Here is a 15,152-nt window from a genome sequence, read left to right as displayed (position 1 = left end):
GGACACAGCCCCCCCCCCGGAAATGTACCCCAAGGGCCTGGGCCCCCCCCCACACACATCTGGGCAGTAGGGGGCAGTTAGTGAAACGGGGCAATTCTGAGTAAGACAAGTGGCTATTAATACCCTTCCCTAATGGGGCAGCGGGAGTTACCCCCCCTAATGCCCCATAGACATGAGCCCCATCCCAGGGCAGATGAGAGAGGTCGTTGCCGCATTTCCCCGGGAGAAGGGTGATTAGTGGATTTGCCCCATAAAGGGGTAGTAGGCGGGGTGGGTTACCCCAGGCTGGGGCAGTATCTGTATTGTACTGGGGCTGAGGGACCGGGTTAGAAGCGCAGTTGCCCCGGGGGGGGGGGAGGCGCCTGAGAGAAGTTAAACTACTGCGATTCCAGAAATGAAAGTGAAACCGATGCGACTCAATAAACAGAGATCGCTCAGCCCCGCCCAGATATCTGCCGCTACCGACAACTGCCCCTGATACTGCCTCCCTGCCCTCGGCTCCTATCCGGCCGCCTGCACCCCTCTCCCGGCACTGGGACCCGAATCCGGCACTGCCCCCCTACTCACCCCTAGAGCCCAACTGCCCCCCTACTCACCCCTAGAGCCCAACTGCCCCCCTACTCACCCCTAGAGCCCAACTGCCCCCCTACTCACCCCTAGAGCCCAACTGCCCCCCTACTCACCCCCTAGAGCCCAACTGCCCCCCTACTCACCCTAGAGCCCAACTGCCCCCTACTCACCCCTAGAGCCCAACTGCCCCCCTACTCACCCCTAGAGCCCAACTGCCCCCCTACTCACCCCTAGAGCCCAACTGCCCCCCTACTCACCCTAGAGCCCCGCTGCCCCCTCCCTACTCACCCCTAGAGCCCTGCTGCCCCTCCCTACTCACCCCTAGAGCCCAACTGCCCCCCTACTCACCCCTAGAGCCCCACTGCCCACTCTCCCCCTGCCCTGCACTGGGCAACAGCTCCACTGCCCCCCCCCCCCCAACTGGGTTTCACTGCCCTATAATTAGTATTAACCCTTATGTACTGAGCCTGAGCCCAACTCACCCTGGGCCCCCGGAACCCAATATGGACAATGACAACTCCTACCTCTACCCTGTGGCCCTAAAGTGGGATCTGGGGCCCGAGAAACTGAAGGAGCTGAAGAACAAACTGCTTGTGTATTTCCAGAGCAAGAGCAAGTCTAACGGAGGGGAGTGTGTGATCAGGGACCCCGACTGCACCCCCGGATATGTCCTCATCCACTTCAGCCAAGAAACAGGTAGGATTGGGGGTACAGGGATATCCCCTCATCCACTTCAGCCAAGAAACAGGTAGGATTGGGGGTACAGGGATATGTCCTCATCCACTTCAGCCAAGAAACAGGTAGGATTGGGGGTACAGGGATATCCCCTCATCCACTTCAGCTGAGAAACAGGTAGGATTGGGGGTACAGGGATATGTCCTCATCCACTTCAGCCAAGAAACAGGTAGGATTGGGGGTACAGGGATATCCCCTCATCCACTTCAGCCGAGAAACAGGTAGGATTGGGGGTACAGGGATATCCCCTCATCCACTTCAGCCAAGAAACAGGTAGGATTAGGGGTACAGGGATATCCCCTCATCCACTTTCAGCCAAGAAACAGGTAGGATTGGGGTACAGGGATATGTCCTCATCCACTTCAGCCAAGAAACAGGCAAGAAACAGGTAGGATTGGGGGTACGGGGATATCCCCCATCCACTTCAGCCAGAAACAGGTAGGATGGGGTACGGGGATATCCCCTCATCCACTTCAGCCAGAAAACAGGTAGATTGGGGGTACGGGCATATCCCGTCATCCACTTCAGCCGAGAAACAGGTAGGATTGGGGGTACAGGGATATCCCCGCTCATCCACTTCAGCCAAGAAACAGGTAGGATTGGGGGTACAGGGATATGTCCTCATCCACTTCAGCCAAGAAACAGGTAGGATTGGGGGTACAGGGATATCCCCTCATCCACTTCAGCCAAGAAACAGGTAGGATTGGGGTACAGGTATCCCCTCATCCACTTCAGCCAGAGAACAGTAGGATTGGGGGTACAAGGATATGTCCTCATCCACTTCAGAGCCAAGAAACAGGTAGGATTGGGGTAGCAGGGATATCCCCTCATCCACTTCAGCCAAGAAACAGGTAGATTGGGGGTACAGGGATATGTCCTCATCCACTTCAGCCAAGAAACAGGTAAGGAATTGGGGTACAGGGATATCCCCTCATCCACTTCAGCCCAGAAACAGGTAGGATTGGGGGAATGGGATATCCCCTCATCCCTTCAGACGAGAAACAGGTAGGATTGGGGTACAGGGATATCCCCTCATCCACTTCAGCCGAGAAACAGGTAGGATTGGGGGTACAGGGATATCCCCTCATCCACTTCAGCCGAGAAACAGGTAGGATTGGGACAGGGATATCCCCTCATCCACTTCAGCCGAGAAACAGGTAGGATTGGGGGTACAGGGGATATCCCCTCATCCACTTCAGCCGAGAAACAGGTAGGATGGGGGTTACAGGGATATCCCTCATCCACTTCAGCCGAGAAACAGGTAGGATTGGGGGTACAGGGATATCCCCTCATCCACTTCAGCCGAGAAACAGGTAGGATTGGGGGTACAGGGATATCCCCTCATCCACTTCAGCCGAGAAACAGGTAGGATTGGGGGACAGGGATATCTCCTCATCCACTTCAGCCAGAAACAGGTAGATTGGGGGTACAGGGATATCCCCGTCATCCACTTCAGCCGAGAAACAGGTAGGATTGGGGTACAGGGATATCCCTCATCCACTTCAGCCGAGAAACAGGTAGGATTGGGGGTACAGGGATATCCCCTCATCCACTTCAGCCGAGAAACAGGTAGGATTGGGGGTACAGGGATATCCCCTCATCCACTTCAGCCGAGAAACAGGTAGGATTGGGGGTACAGGATATCCCTCATCCACTTCAGCCGAGAAACAGGTAGGATTGGGGGTACAGGGATATCCCTCATCCACTTCAGCCAAGAAACAGGTAGGATTGGGGGTACAGGGATATCCCCTCATCCACTTCAGCCCAGAAACAGGTAGATTGGGGGTACAGGGATATCCCCTCATCCACTTCAGCCAGAAACAGGTAGGATTGGGGGTACAGGGATATCCCCTCATCCACTTCAGCCCAGAAACAGGTAGGATTGGGGGTACAGGGATATCCCCCTTCATCCACTTCAGCCCAGAAACAGGTAGGATTGGGGGTACAGGGATATCCCCTCATCCACTTCAGCCCAGAAACAGGTAGGATTGGGGGTACAGGGATATCCCTCATCCACTTCAGCCAAGAAACAGGTAGGATGGGGGTACAGGGATATCCCCTCATCCACTTCAGCCAAGAAACAGGTAGGATTGGGGGTACAGGGATATCCCCTCATCCACTTCAGCCCAGAAACAGGTAGGTTTGGGGGTACAGGGATATCCCCTCATCCACTTCAGCCCAGAAAACTAGGTAGGATTGGGGTAACAGGGATATCCCCTCATCCACTTCAGCCGAGAAACAGTTAGGATTGGGGGTACAGGGATATCCCTCATCCACTTCAGATGAGAAACAGGTAGGATTCGGGGGTACAGGGGTATATGTCCTCATCCACTTCAGCCGAGAAACAGGTAGGATTTGGGGGTACAAGGGATATCCCTCATCCACTTCAGCCGAGAAACAGGTAGGATTGGGGGTACAGGGATATCCCCTCATCCACTTCAGCCAAGAAACAGGTAGGATTGGGGGTACAGGGATATCCCCTCATCCACTTCAGCCAAGAAACAGGTAGGATTGGGGGTACAGGGATATGCCCCTCATCCACTTCAGCCAAGAAACAGGTAGGATTGGGGGTACAGGGATATCCCCTCATCCACTTCAGCAAGAAACAGGTAGGATTGGGGTACAGGGATACCCCTCATCCACTTCAGCCAAGAAACAGGTAGGATTGGCGGTACAGGGATATCCCATCATCCACTTCAGCCCAGAAACAGGTAGGATTGGGGGACAGGGATATCCCCCTCATCCACTTCAGCCAAGAAACAGGTAGGATTGGGGGTACAGGGATATCCCCTCATCCACTTCGCCCAGAAACAGGTAGGATTGGGGGTACAGGGATATCCCCTCATCCACTTCAGCCAAGAAACAGGTAGGATTGGGGGTACAGGGATATCCCCTCATCCACTTCAGCCAAGAAACAGGTAGGATTGGGGGTACAGGGATATGTCCTCATCCACTTCAGCCCAGAAACAGGTAGGATTGGGGGTACAGGGATATGTCCTCATCCACTTCAGCCCAGAAACAGGTAGGATTGGGGGTACAGGGATATCCCCTCATCCACTTCAGCCAAGAAACAGGTAGGATTGGGGTACAGGGATATCCCCTCATCCACTTCAGCCAAGAACAGGTAAGGAATTGGGGGTACAGGGATATGTCCTCATCCACTTCAGTCCCAGAAACGGTAGGATTGGGGGTACAGGGATTATGTCCTCATCCACTTCAGCCCAGAAACAGGTAGGATTGGGGGTACAGGGATATGTCCTCATCCACTTCAGCCCAGAAACAGGTAGGATTTGGGGGTACAGGGATATGTCCTCATCCACTTCAGCCAAGAAACAGGTAGGATTGGGGGTAAAGGGATATTCCCCCTCATCCACTTCAGCCGAGAAACAGGTAGGATTGGGGGTACAGGGATATGTCCTCATCCACTTCAGCCAAGAAACAGGTAGGATTAGGGGTACAGGGATATCCCCTCATCCACTTCAGCCAAGAAACAGGTAGGATTGGGGGTACAGGGATATCCCCTCATCCACTTTCAAGCCGAGAAACAGGTAGGATTGGGGGTACAGGGATATCCCCTCATCCACTTCAGCCAAGAAACAGGTAGGATTGGGGGTACACAGGGATATCCCCTCATCCACTTCAGCCAAGAAACAGGTAGGATTGGGGGTACAGGGATATTCCCCTCATCCACTTCAGCCGAGAAACAGGTAGGATTGGGGGTACAGGGATATCCCCTCATCCACTTCAGCCAAGAAACAGGTAGGATTGGGGTACAGGGATATGTCCTCATCCACTTCAGCCAAGAAACAGGTAGGATTGGGGTACAGGGATATCCCTCATCCACTTCAAGCCAAGAAACAGGTAGGATTGGGGGTACAGGGATATGTCCTCATCCACTTCAGCCAAGAAACAGGTAGGATTGGTGGTACAGGGATATCCCCTCATCCACTTCAGCCCAGAACAGGTAGGATTGGGGGTACAGGGATATCCCCTCATCCACTTCAGCCGAGAAACAGTAGGAGTTGGGGGTACAAGAGGGATTCCCTCATCCACTTCAGCCAAGAAACAGGTAGGATTGGGGTACAGGGATATGTCCTCATCCACTTCAGCCAAGAAACAGGTAGGATTGGGGGTACAGGGATATCCCCTCATCCACTTCAGCCCAGAAACCAGTAGGATTGGGGGTATGGGAATATCCCCTCATCCACTTCAGCCGAGAAACAGGTAGGATTGGGGGTACAGGGATATCCCCTCATCCCTTCAGCCAAGAAACAGGTAGGAATTGGGGGTACAGGGATATGTCCTCATCCACTTCAGCCAAGAAACAGGTAGGATTTGGGGGGTACGGGGATATCCCCTCATCCACTTCAGCCGAGAAACAGGTAGATTGGGGGTACAGGGATATCCCCCTCATCCACTTCAGCCAAGAAACAGGTAGGATTGGGGTACAGGGATATGTCCTCATCCACTTCAGCCAAGAAACAGGTAGGATTGGGGGTACAGGGATATCCCCTCATCCACTTCAGCCAAGAAACAGGTAGGATTGGGGGTACAGGGATATCCCCTCATCCACTTCAGCCAAGAACCAGGTAGGATTGGGGTACAGGGATATCCCCTCATCCACTTCAGCCAAGAAACAGGTAGGATTGGGGGTACAGGGATATCCCGCTCATCCACTTCAGCCCAGAGAAACAGGTAGGATTGGGGGTACAGGGATATCCCCTCATCCACTTCAGCCAAGAAACAGGTAGGATTGGGGGTACAGGATATGTCCTCATCCACTTCAGCCAAGAAACAGGTAGGATTGGGGGTACAGGGATATCCCCTCATCCACTTCAGCCAAGAAACAGGTAGGATTGGGGGTACAGGGATATGTCCTCATCCACTTCAGCCAAGAAACAGGTAGGATTGGGGGTACAGGGATAACCCTCATCCACTCAGCCCAGAAACAGGTAGGTTGGGGGTATGGGGATATCCCCTCATCCACTTCAGACGAGAAACAGGTAGGATTGGGGGTACAGGGATATCCCCTCATCCACTTCAGCCGAGAAACAGGTAGGATTGGGGGTACAGGGATATCCCCTCATCCACTTCAGCCGAGAAACAGGTAGGATTGGGGTACAGGGATATCCCCTCATCCACTTCAGCCGAGAAACAGGTAGGATTGGGGGTACAGGGATATCCCCTCATCCACTTCAGCCGAGAACAGGTAGGATTGGGGGTACAGGGATATCCCCTTCATCCACTTCAGCCGAGAAACAGGTAGGATTGGGGGTACAGGGATATCCCCTCATCCACTTCAGCCGAGAAACAGGTAGGATTGGGGGTACAGGGATATCCCCTCATCCACTTCAGCCGAGAAACAGGTAGGAATGGGGGGTACAGGGATATCCCCTCATCCACTTCAGCCGAGAAACAGGTAGGATTGGGTACAGGGATATCCCTATCCACTTCAGCCGAGAAACAGGTAGGATGGGGGTACAGGGATATCCCTCATCCACTTCAGCCGAGAAACAGGTAGGATTGGGGGTACAGACTATCCCCTCATCCACTTCAGCCGAGACCAGGTAGGATTGGGGGTGACAGGGATATCCCCTCATCCACTTCAGCCGAGAAACAGGTAGGATTGGGGGTACAGGATATCCCCTCATCCACTTCAGCCGAGAAACAGGTATGGCGATGGGGGTACAGGGATTTCCCCTCATCCACTTCAGCCAAGAAACAGGTAGGATTGGGGGTACAGGGATATCCCCTCATCCACTTCAGCCCAGAATACAGGTAGGGATGGGGGTACAGGGATATCCCCTCATCCACTTCAGCCCAGAAACAAGTAGGATTGGGGGTACAGGGATATCCCCTCCACTTCAGCCCAGAAACAGGTAGGATTGGGGGTACAGGGATATCCCCTCATCCACTTCAGCCCAGAAACAGGTAGGATTGGGGTACAGGGATATCCCCTCATCCACTTCAGCCCAGAAAACAGTAGGATTGGGGGTACAGGATATGCCCCCTCATCCACTTCAGCCAAGAAACAGGTAGGATTGGGGTACAGGGATATCCCCTCATCCACTTCAGCCAAGAAACAGGTTAGGATTGGGGGTACAGGGATATCCCCTCATCCACTTCAGCCCAGAAACAGGTAGGTTGGGGGTACAGGGATATCCCCTCATCCACTTCAGCCCAGAAACAGGTAGGATTGGGGGTACAGGGATATCCCCTCATCCACTTCAGCCGAGAAACAGTAGGATTGGGGGTACAGGGATATCCCCTCATCCACTTCAGATGAGAAACAGGTAGGATTGGGGGTACAGGGATATGTCCTCATCCACTTCAGCCGAGAAACAGGTAGGATTGGGGTACAGGGATATCCCCTCATCCACTTCAGCCGAGAAACAGGTAGGATTGGGGGTACAGGGATATCCCCTCATCCACTTCAGCCAAGAAACAGGTAGGATTGGGGGTACAGGGATATCCCCTCATCCACTTCAGCCAAGAAACAGGTAGGATTGGGGTACAGGGATATCCCCTCATCCACTTCAGCCCAAGAACAGGTAGGATTTTGGGCGGGTTAAGGGATATCCCCTCATCCACTTCAGCCAAGAAAACAGGTAGGATTGGGGTACAGGGATATCCCCTATCCACTTCAGCAAGAAACAGGTAGGATTGGGGGTACAGGGATATCCCCTCATCCACTTCAGCCCAGAAACAGGTAGGATTGGGGGTACAGGGATATCCCCTCATCCACTTCAGCCAAGAAACAGGTAGGATTGGGGGTACAGGGATATCCCCTCATCCACTTCAGCCCAGAAACAGGTAGGATTGGGGGTACAGGGATATCCCCTCATCCACTTCAGCCAAGAAACAGGTAGGATTGGGGGTACAGGGATATCCCCTCATCCACTTCAGCCAAGAAACAGGTAGGATTGGGGGTACAGGGATATGTCCTCATCCACTTCAGCCCAGAAACAGGTAGGATTGGGGGTACAGGGGATATGTCCTCATCCACTTCAGCCCAGAAACAGGTAGGATTGGGGGTACAGGGTATCCCCTCATCCACTTCAGCAAGAAACAGGTAGGATTGGGGGTACAGGGATATCCCCTCATCCACTTCAGCCAAGAAACAGGTAGGATTGGGGGTACAGGGATATGTCCTCATCCACTTCAGCCAGAAACAGGTAGGATTGGGGGTACAGGGATATGTCCTCATCCACTTCAGCCAAGAAACAGGTAGGCATTGGGGTACAGGGATATGTCCTCATCCACTTCAGCCCAGAAACAGGTAGGATTGGGGGTACAGGGATATGTCCTCATCCACTTCAGCCAAGAAACAGGTAGGATTGGGGTAAAGGGATATCCCTCATCCACTTCAGCCGAGAAACAGGTAGGATTGGGGGTACAGGGATATGTCCTCATCCACTTCAGCCAAGAAACAGGTAGGATTAGGGGACAGGGATATCCCCTCATCCACTTCAGCCAAGAAACAGGTAGGATTGGGGGGTACAGGGATATCCCTCATCCACTTCAGCCGAGAAACAGGTAGATTGGGGGTACAGGGATATCCCTCATCCACTTCAGCCAAGAAACAGGTAGGATTGGGGTACAGGGATATCCCCTCATCCACTTCAGCCAAGAAAACAGGTAGGATTGGGGGTACAGGGATACCCCTCATCCACTTCAGCCGAGAAACAGGTAGGATTGGGGGTACAGGGATATCCCCTCATCCACTTCAGCCAAGAAACAGGTAGGATGGGGGTACAGGGATATGTCCTCATCCACTTCAGCCAAGAAACAGGTAGGATTTGGGGTACAGGGATATCCCCTGCAATCCACTTCAGCCAAGAAACAGGTAGGATTGGGGGTACAGGGATATGTCCTCATCCACTTCAGCCAAAAACAGGTAGGATTGGGGGTACAGGGATATCCCTCATCCACTTCAGCCAACCAGAAACAGGTAGGATTGGGGGTACAGGGATATCCCTCTCATCCACTTCAGCCGAGAAACAGGTAGGATTGGGGGTACAGGGATATCCCCTCATCCACTTCAGCCAAGAAACAGGTAGGATTGGGGGTACAGGATATGTCCTCATCCACTTCAGCCAAGAAACAGGTAGGATTGGGGGTACAGGGATATCCCCTCATCCACTTCAGCCAGAAACAGGTAGGATTGGGGGTATGGGATATCCCCTCATCCACTTCAGCCGAGAAACAGGTAGGATTGGGGGTACAGGGATATCCCCTCATCCACTTCAGCCGAGAAACAGGTAGGATTGGGGGTACAGGGATACCCTCATCCACGTTCAGCCGAGAAACAGGTAGGATTGGGGGTACAGGGATATCCCCTCATCCACTTCAGCCAAGAAACAGGTAGGATTGGGGTACAGGGATATCCCCCTCATCCACTTCAGCCAAGAAACAGGTAGGATTGGGGGTACAGGATATCCCCTCATCCACTTCAGATGAGAAACAGGTAGGATTGGGGGTACAGGGATAATCCCTCATCCACTTCAGCCGAGAAACAGGTAGGATTGGGGGTACAGGGATATCCCCTCATCCACTTCAGATGAGAAACAGGTAGGATTGGGGGTACAGGGATATCCCCTCATCCACTTCAGCCGGGAAATCAGGTAGGATTGGGGGTACAGGGATATGTCCCTCATCCACTTCAGCCGAGAAACAGGTAGGGATTGGGGGTACAGGGATATCCCTCAATCCACTTCAGCCGGAAGAAACAGGTAGGATTGGGGGTACAGGGATATCCCCTCATCCACTTCAGCCAAGAAACAGGTAGGATTGGGGGTACAGGGATATCCCTCATCCACTTCAGCCAAGAAACAGGTAGGATTGGGGGTACAGGGATATCCCCAGTCATCCACTTCAGCCAAGAAACAGGTAGGATTGGGGTTACAGGGTATCCCTCTCATCCACTTCAGCCAAGAAACAGGTAGGATTGGGGTACAGGGATATCCCCTCATCCACTTCAGCCAAGAAACAGGTAGGATTGGGGGTACAGGGATATCCCCTCATCCACTTCAGCCCAGAAACAGGTAGGATTGGGGGTACAGGGATATCCCCTCATCCACTTCAGCCAAGAAACAGGTAGGATTGGGGGTACAGGGATATGTCTCATCCACTTCAGCCAAGAAACAGGTAGGATTGGGGGTACAGGGATATCCCCTCATCCACTTCAGCCAAGAAACAGGTAGGATTTGGGGGGTACAGGGATATCCTCATCCACTTCAGCCAAGAAACAGGTAGGATTGGGGGTACAGGGATATCCCCTCATCCACTTCAGCCAAGAAACAGGTAGGATTGGGGGTACAGGGGATATGTCCTCATCCACTTCAGCCCAGAAACAGGTAGGATTGGGGTATGGGGATATCCCCTCATCCACTTCAGCCGAGAACAAAACAGGTAGGGGTACAGGGATATGTCCTCATCCACTTCAGCCCCAGAAACAGGTAGGATTGGGGGTACAGGGATATGTCCTCATCCACTTCAGCCGAGAGACAGGTAGGATTGGGGGTACAGGGATATGTCCTCATCCACTTCAGCCCAGAAACAGGTAGGATTGGGGGTATGGGGATACCCCTCATCCACTTCAGCCGAGAAACAGGTAGGATTGGGGGTACAGGGATATGTCCTCATCCACTTCAGCCCAGAAACAGGTAGGATTGGGGGGTTATGGGGATATCCCCTCATCCACTTCAGCCGAGAAACAGGTAGGATGGGGTACAGGGATATGTCTCATCCACTTCAGCCCAGATAAACAGGTAGGATTGGGGGTATGGGGATATCCCCTCATCCACTTCAGCCAAGAAACAGGTAGGATTGGGGTACAGGGATATCCCCTCATCCACTTCAGCCAAGAAACAGGTAGGATTGGGGGTACAGGGATATGTCCTCATCCACTTCAGCCCAGAAACAGGTAGGATTGGGGGTATGGGATATCCCTCATCCACTTCAGCCGAGAAACAGGTAGGATTGGGGGTACAGGGATATGTCCTCATCCACTTCAGCCAAGAAACAGGTAGGATTGGGGGTACAGGGATATGTCCTCATCCACTTCAGCCAAGAAACAGGTAGGATTGGGGGTACAGGGATATCCCCTCATCCACTTCAGCCCAGAAACAGGTAGGATTGGGGGTATGGGGATATCCCCTCATCCACTTCAGCCGAGAAACAGGTAGGATTGGGGGTACAGGGATATCCCCTCATCCACTTCAGCCCAGAAACAGGTAGGATTGGGGGTACAGGGATATCCCCTCATCCACTTCAGCCGAGAAACAGGTAGGATTGGGGGTACAGGGATATCCCCTCATCCACTTCAGCCGAGAAACAGGTAGGATTGGGGGTACAGGGATATCCCCTCATCCACTTCAGCCGAGAAACAGGTAGGATTGGGGGTACAGGGATATCCCCTCATCCACTTCAGCCGAGAAACAGGTAGGATTGGGGGTACAGGGATATCCCCTCATCCACTTCAGCCAAGAAACAGGTAGGATTGGGGGTACAGGGATATCCCCTCATCCACTTCAGCCCAGAAACAGGTAGGATTGGGGTATGGGGATATCCCCTCATCCACTCAGCCGAGAAACAGGTAGGATTGGGGTACAGGGATATGTCCTCATCCACTTCAGCCAAGAAACAGGGTAGGATTGGGGTACAGGGATATGTCCTCATCCACTTCAGCCAAGAAACAGGTAGGATTGGGGTACAGGGATATCCCCTCATCCACTTCAGCCCCAGAAACAGGTAGGATTGGGGTATGGGGATATCCCCTCATCCACTTCAGCCGAGAAACAGGTAGGATTGGGGGTACAGGATATCCCCTCATCCACTTCAGCCCAGAAACAGGTAGGATTGGGGGTACAGGGATATCCCTCATCCACTTCAGCCGAGAAAACAGGTAGGATTGGGGTACAGGGATATCCCCTCATCCACTCAGCCGAGAACAGGTAGGATTGGGGTACAGGGATATCCCCTCATCCACTTCAGCCCGAGAAACAGGTAGGATGGGGGTACAGGGATATCCCCTCATCCACTTCAGCCGAGAAACAGGTAGGATTGGGGTACAGGATATCCCCTCATCCACTTCAGCCGAGAAACAGGTAGGATTGGGGGTACAGGGATATCCCTCATCCACTTCAGCCAAGAAACAGGTAGGATTGGGGGTACAGGGATATCCCCTCATCCACTTCAGCCGAGAAACAGGTAGGATTGGGGGTACAGGGATATCCCCTCATCCACTTCAGCGAGAAACAGGTAGGATTGGGGGTACAGGGATATCCCCTCATCCACTTCAGCCGAGAGAAACAGGTAGGATTGGGGGTACAGGGATATCCCCTCATTCACTTCAGCTGAGAAACAGTAGGATGGGGGTACAGGGATATCCCCTCATCCACTTCAGCCAAGAAACAGGTAGATGGGGTACAGGGAATCCCTCATCCACTTCAGCCAAGAAACAGGTAGGATTGGGGGTACAGGGATATGTCCTCATCCACTTCAGCCGAGAAACAGGTAGGATTGGGGGTACAGGTAGGATTGGGGGTACAGGTAGGATTGGGGCTAAACATTAACCCTATCTGTAACAATGGCCCCTTTATTGGGGCTCCCTATAGATCCTCTCAGGTCCCTGTCTGGGTTTCACATGAGGGGTGGGCGTGTCCTAACTGTCCCTGCCAGAAGCCCAGTAGCCAATCATAGCCCTGCACTCACACAAGCACAGACAGGCTTCAGTTCCCTATCAGGTCAGCCTAGCTGCTGATTGGTCCTGTCCTACAGTGCTGCCGCCCCCCTGCACAGCCTGGAAAAGGAGGCAGCAGGAAGTGGCACAGGTGGGCGGGGCTAGTGGGGTTTTCTGGGAATTCCCCAATAAATAAGTCCAACTTTTTTAAGCACATTCCTTCTGTATTGAGAGCAGTTTACTCCCCGGTAATTTCTTCATTGTCTCCTTTAAATAACATATCATTTCCCCTCCGTTTGTCGGGGTCCCTTCTGCAGTAGGAGGGGCCACCATTTAGCAAGCTCCACCCCTTACAGTTTCTGTGAGAATCAGAAGGGTCTATTAAGGTTCACGTTGCAGACAGAAATGTCCAAAAGAGTTGCAGCAACAATCTGGGTTGCTAGTGTGAGCAGCCCCATAGGCTTCAGTGTGTAGCAATCAGACTAACTGGCCGACAGTCACGGGAGAGAGACTGACACTTCCACGCTCCGTATTCACAGTGAGAGAGGCTGTGCTTACAAAAGAGACCCACGAAATGAATTTATCAGGAGGAAAGAGATTAAAGTTGGACGTCTCACTGCCCAGAGAGCAAACTCCCACCAGTGACCAGAGATCCCCAGGGGTAAGTACGGACCTACTGTGCCTTCTCATATCTTGTATAGCGTGATGGGACAGACTAACTTTACTATCCTAGAGTGACGGGACAGACTAACTTTACTATCCCAGCGTGACGGGACAGACTAACTTTACTATCCCAGCGTGACGGGACAGACTAACTTTACTATCCTAGTGTGATGGGACAGACTAACTTTACTATCCTAGTGTGATGGGACAGACTAACTTTACTATCCTAGAGTGACGGGACAGACTAACTTTACTATCCTAGCGTGACGGGACAGACTAACTTTACTATCCCAGCGTGATGGGACAAACTAACTTTACTATCCTAGAGTGATGGGACAGACTAACTTTACTATCCTAGAGTGATGGGACAGACTAACTTTACTATCCTAGCGTGATGGGACAGACTAACTTTACTATCCTAGTGTGACGGGAAAGACTAACTTTACTATCCTAGAGTGATGGGACAGACTAACTTTACTATCCTAGTGTGATGGGACAGACTAACTTTACTATCCTAGAGTGATGGGACAGACTAACTTTACTATCCTAGAGTGATGGGACAGAGTAACTTTACTATCCTAGAGTGAAGGGACAGACTAACTTTACTATCCTAGCGTGACGGGACAGACTAACTTTACTATCCTAGTGTGACGGGACAGACTAACTTTACTATCCTAGAGTGGATGGGACAGACTAACTTTACTATCCTAGTGTGACGGGACAGACTAACTTTACTATCCTAGTGTGACGGGACAGACTAACTTTACTATCCTAGAGTGATGGGACAGGACTAACTTTATCTATCCTAGCGTGATGGGACAGACTAACTTTACTATCCTAGCGTGATGGGACAGACTAACTTTACTATCCTAGTGTGACGGGACAGACTAACTTTACTATCCTAGTGTGACGGGACAGACTAACTTTACTATCCTAGAGTGATGGGACAGACTAACTTTATCTATCCTAGCGTGACGGGACAGACTAACTTTACTATCCTAGCGTGATGGGACAGACTAACTTTACTATCCTAGCGTGATGGGACAGACTAACTTTACTATCCTAGAGTGATGGGGACAGACTAACTTTACTATCCTAGAGTGATGGGACAGACTAACTTTACTATCCTAGCGTGATGGGACAGACTAACTTTACTATCCTAGAGTGATGGGACAGACTAACTTTACTATCCTAGAGTGATGGGACAGACTAACTTTACTATCCTAGTGTGACGGGACAGACTAACTTTACTATCCTAGAGTGATGGGACAGACTAACTTTACTATCCTAGAGTGATGGACAGACCAACTTTACTATCCTAGTGTGATGGGACAGACTAACTTTACTATCCTAGTGTGACGGGACAGGACTAACTTTACTATCCTAGAGTGATGGGACAGACTAACTTTACTATCCTAGTGTGATGGGACAGACTAACTTTACTATCCTAGAGTGATGGGACAGGACTAACTTTACTATCCTAGCGTGATGGGACAGACTA

General features: G+C 51.9%; 1 protein-coding gene across 1 annotated transcript in view; it reads left to right on the top strand.

Annotated features, from left to right (window-relative positions):
* Nucleotides 1-958: 958 nt before the first annotated feature.
* LOC101732625 (protein mono-ADP-ribosyltransferase PARP14) overlaps nucleotides 959-15,152 on the top strand; it is a 56,636-nt gene continuing 42,442 nt past the window's right edge. Inside the window, exons 1-2 of the mRNA XM_031892903.1 lie at nucleotides 959-1,266; nucleotides 13,528-13,649. Coding sequence (XP_031748763.1) covers nucleotides 1,074-1,266; nucleotides 13,528-13,649 — 315 coding nt within the window. The 5' untranslated portion in view covers nucleotides 959-1,073. The remainder of the gene's footprint in view (nucleotides 1,267-13,527; nucleotides 13,650-15,152) is intronic.

This window comes from Xenopus tropicalis, chromosome 9, assembly GCF_000004195.4.
Source record: "Xenopus tropicalis strain Nigerian chromosome 9, UCB_Xtro_10.0, whole genome shotgun sequence".
NCBI classification, from domain to species: Eukaryota; Metazoa; Chordata; class Amphibia; order Anura; family Pipidae; genus Xenopus; species Xenopus tropicalis.
This window is presented reverse-complemented; position numbering and strand designations above follow the sequence as displayed.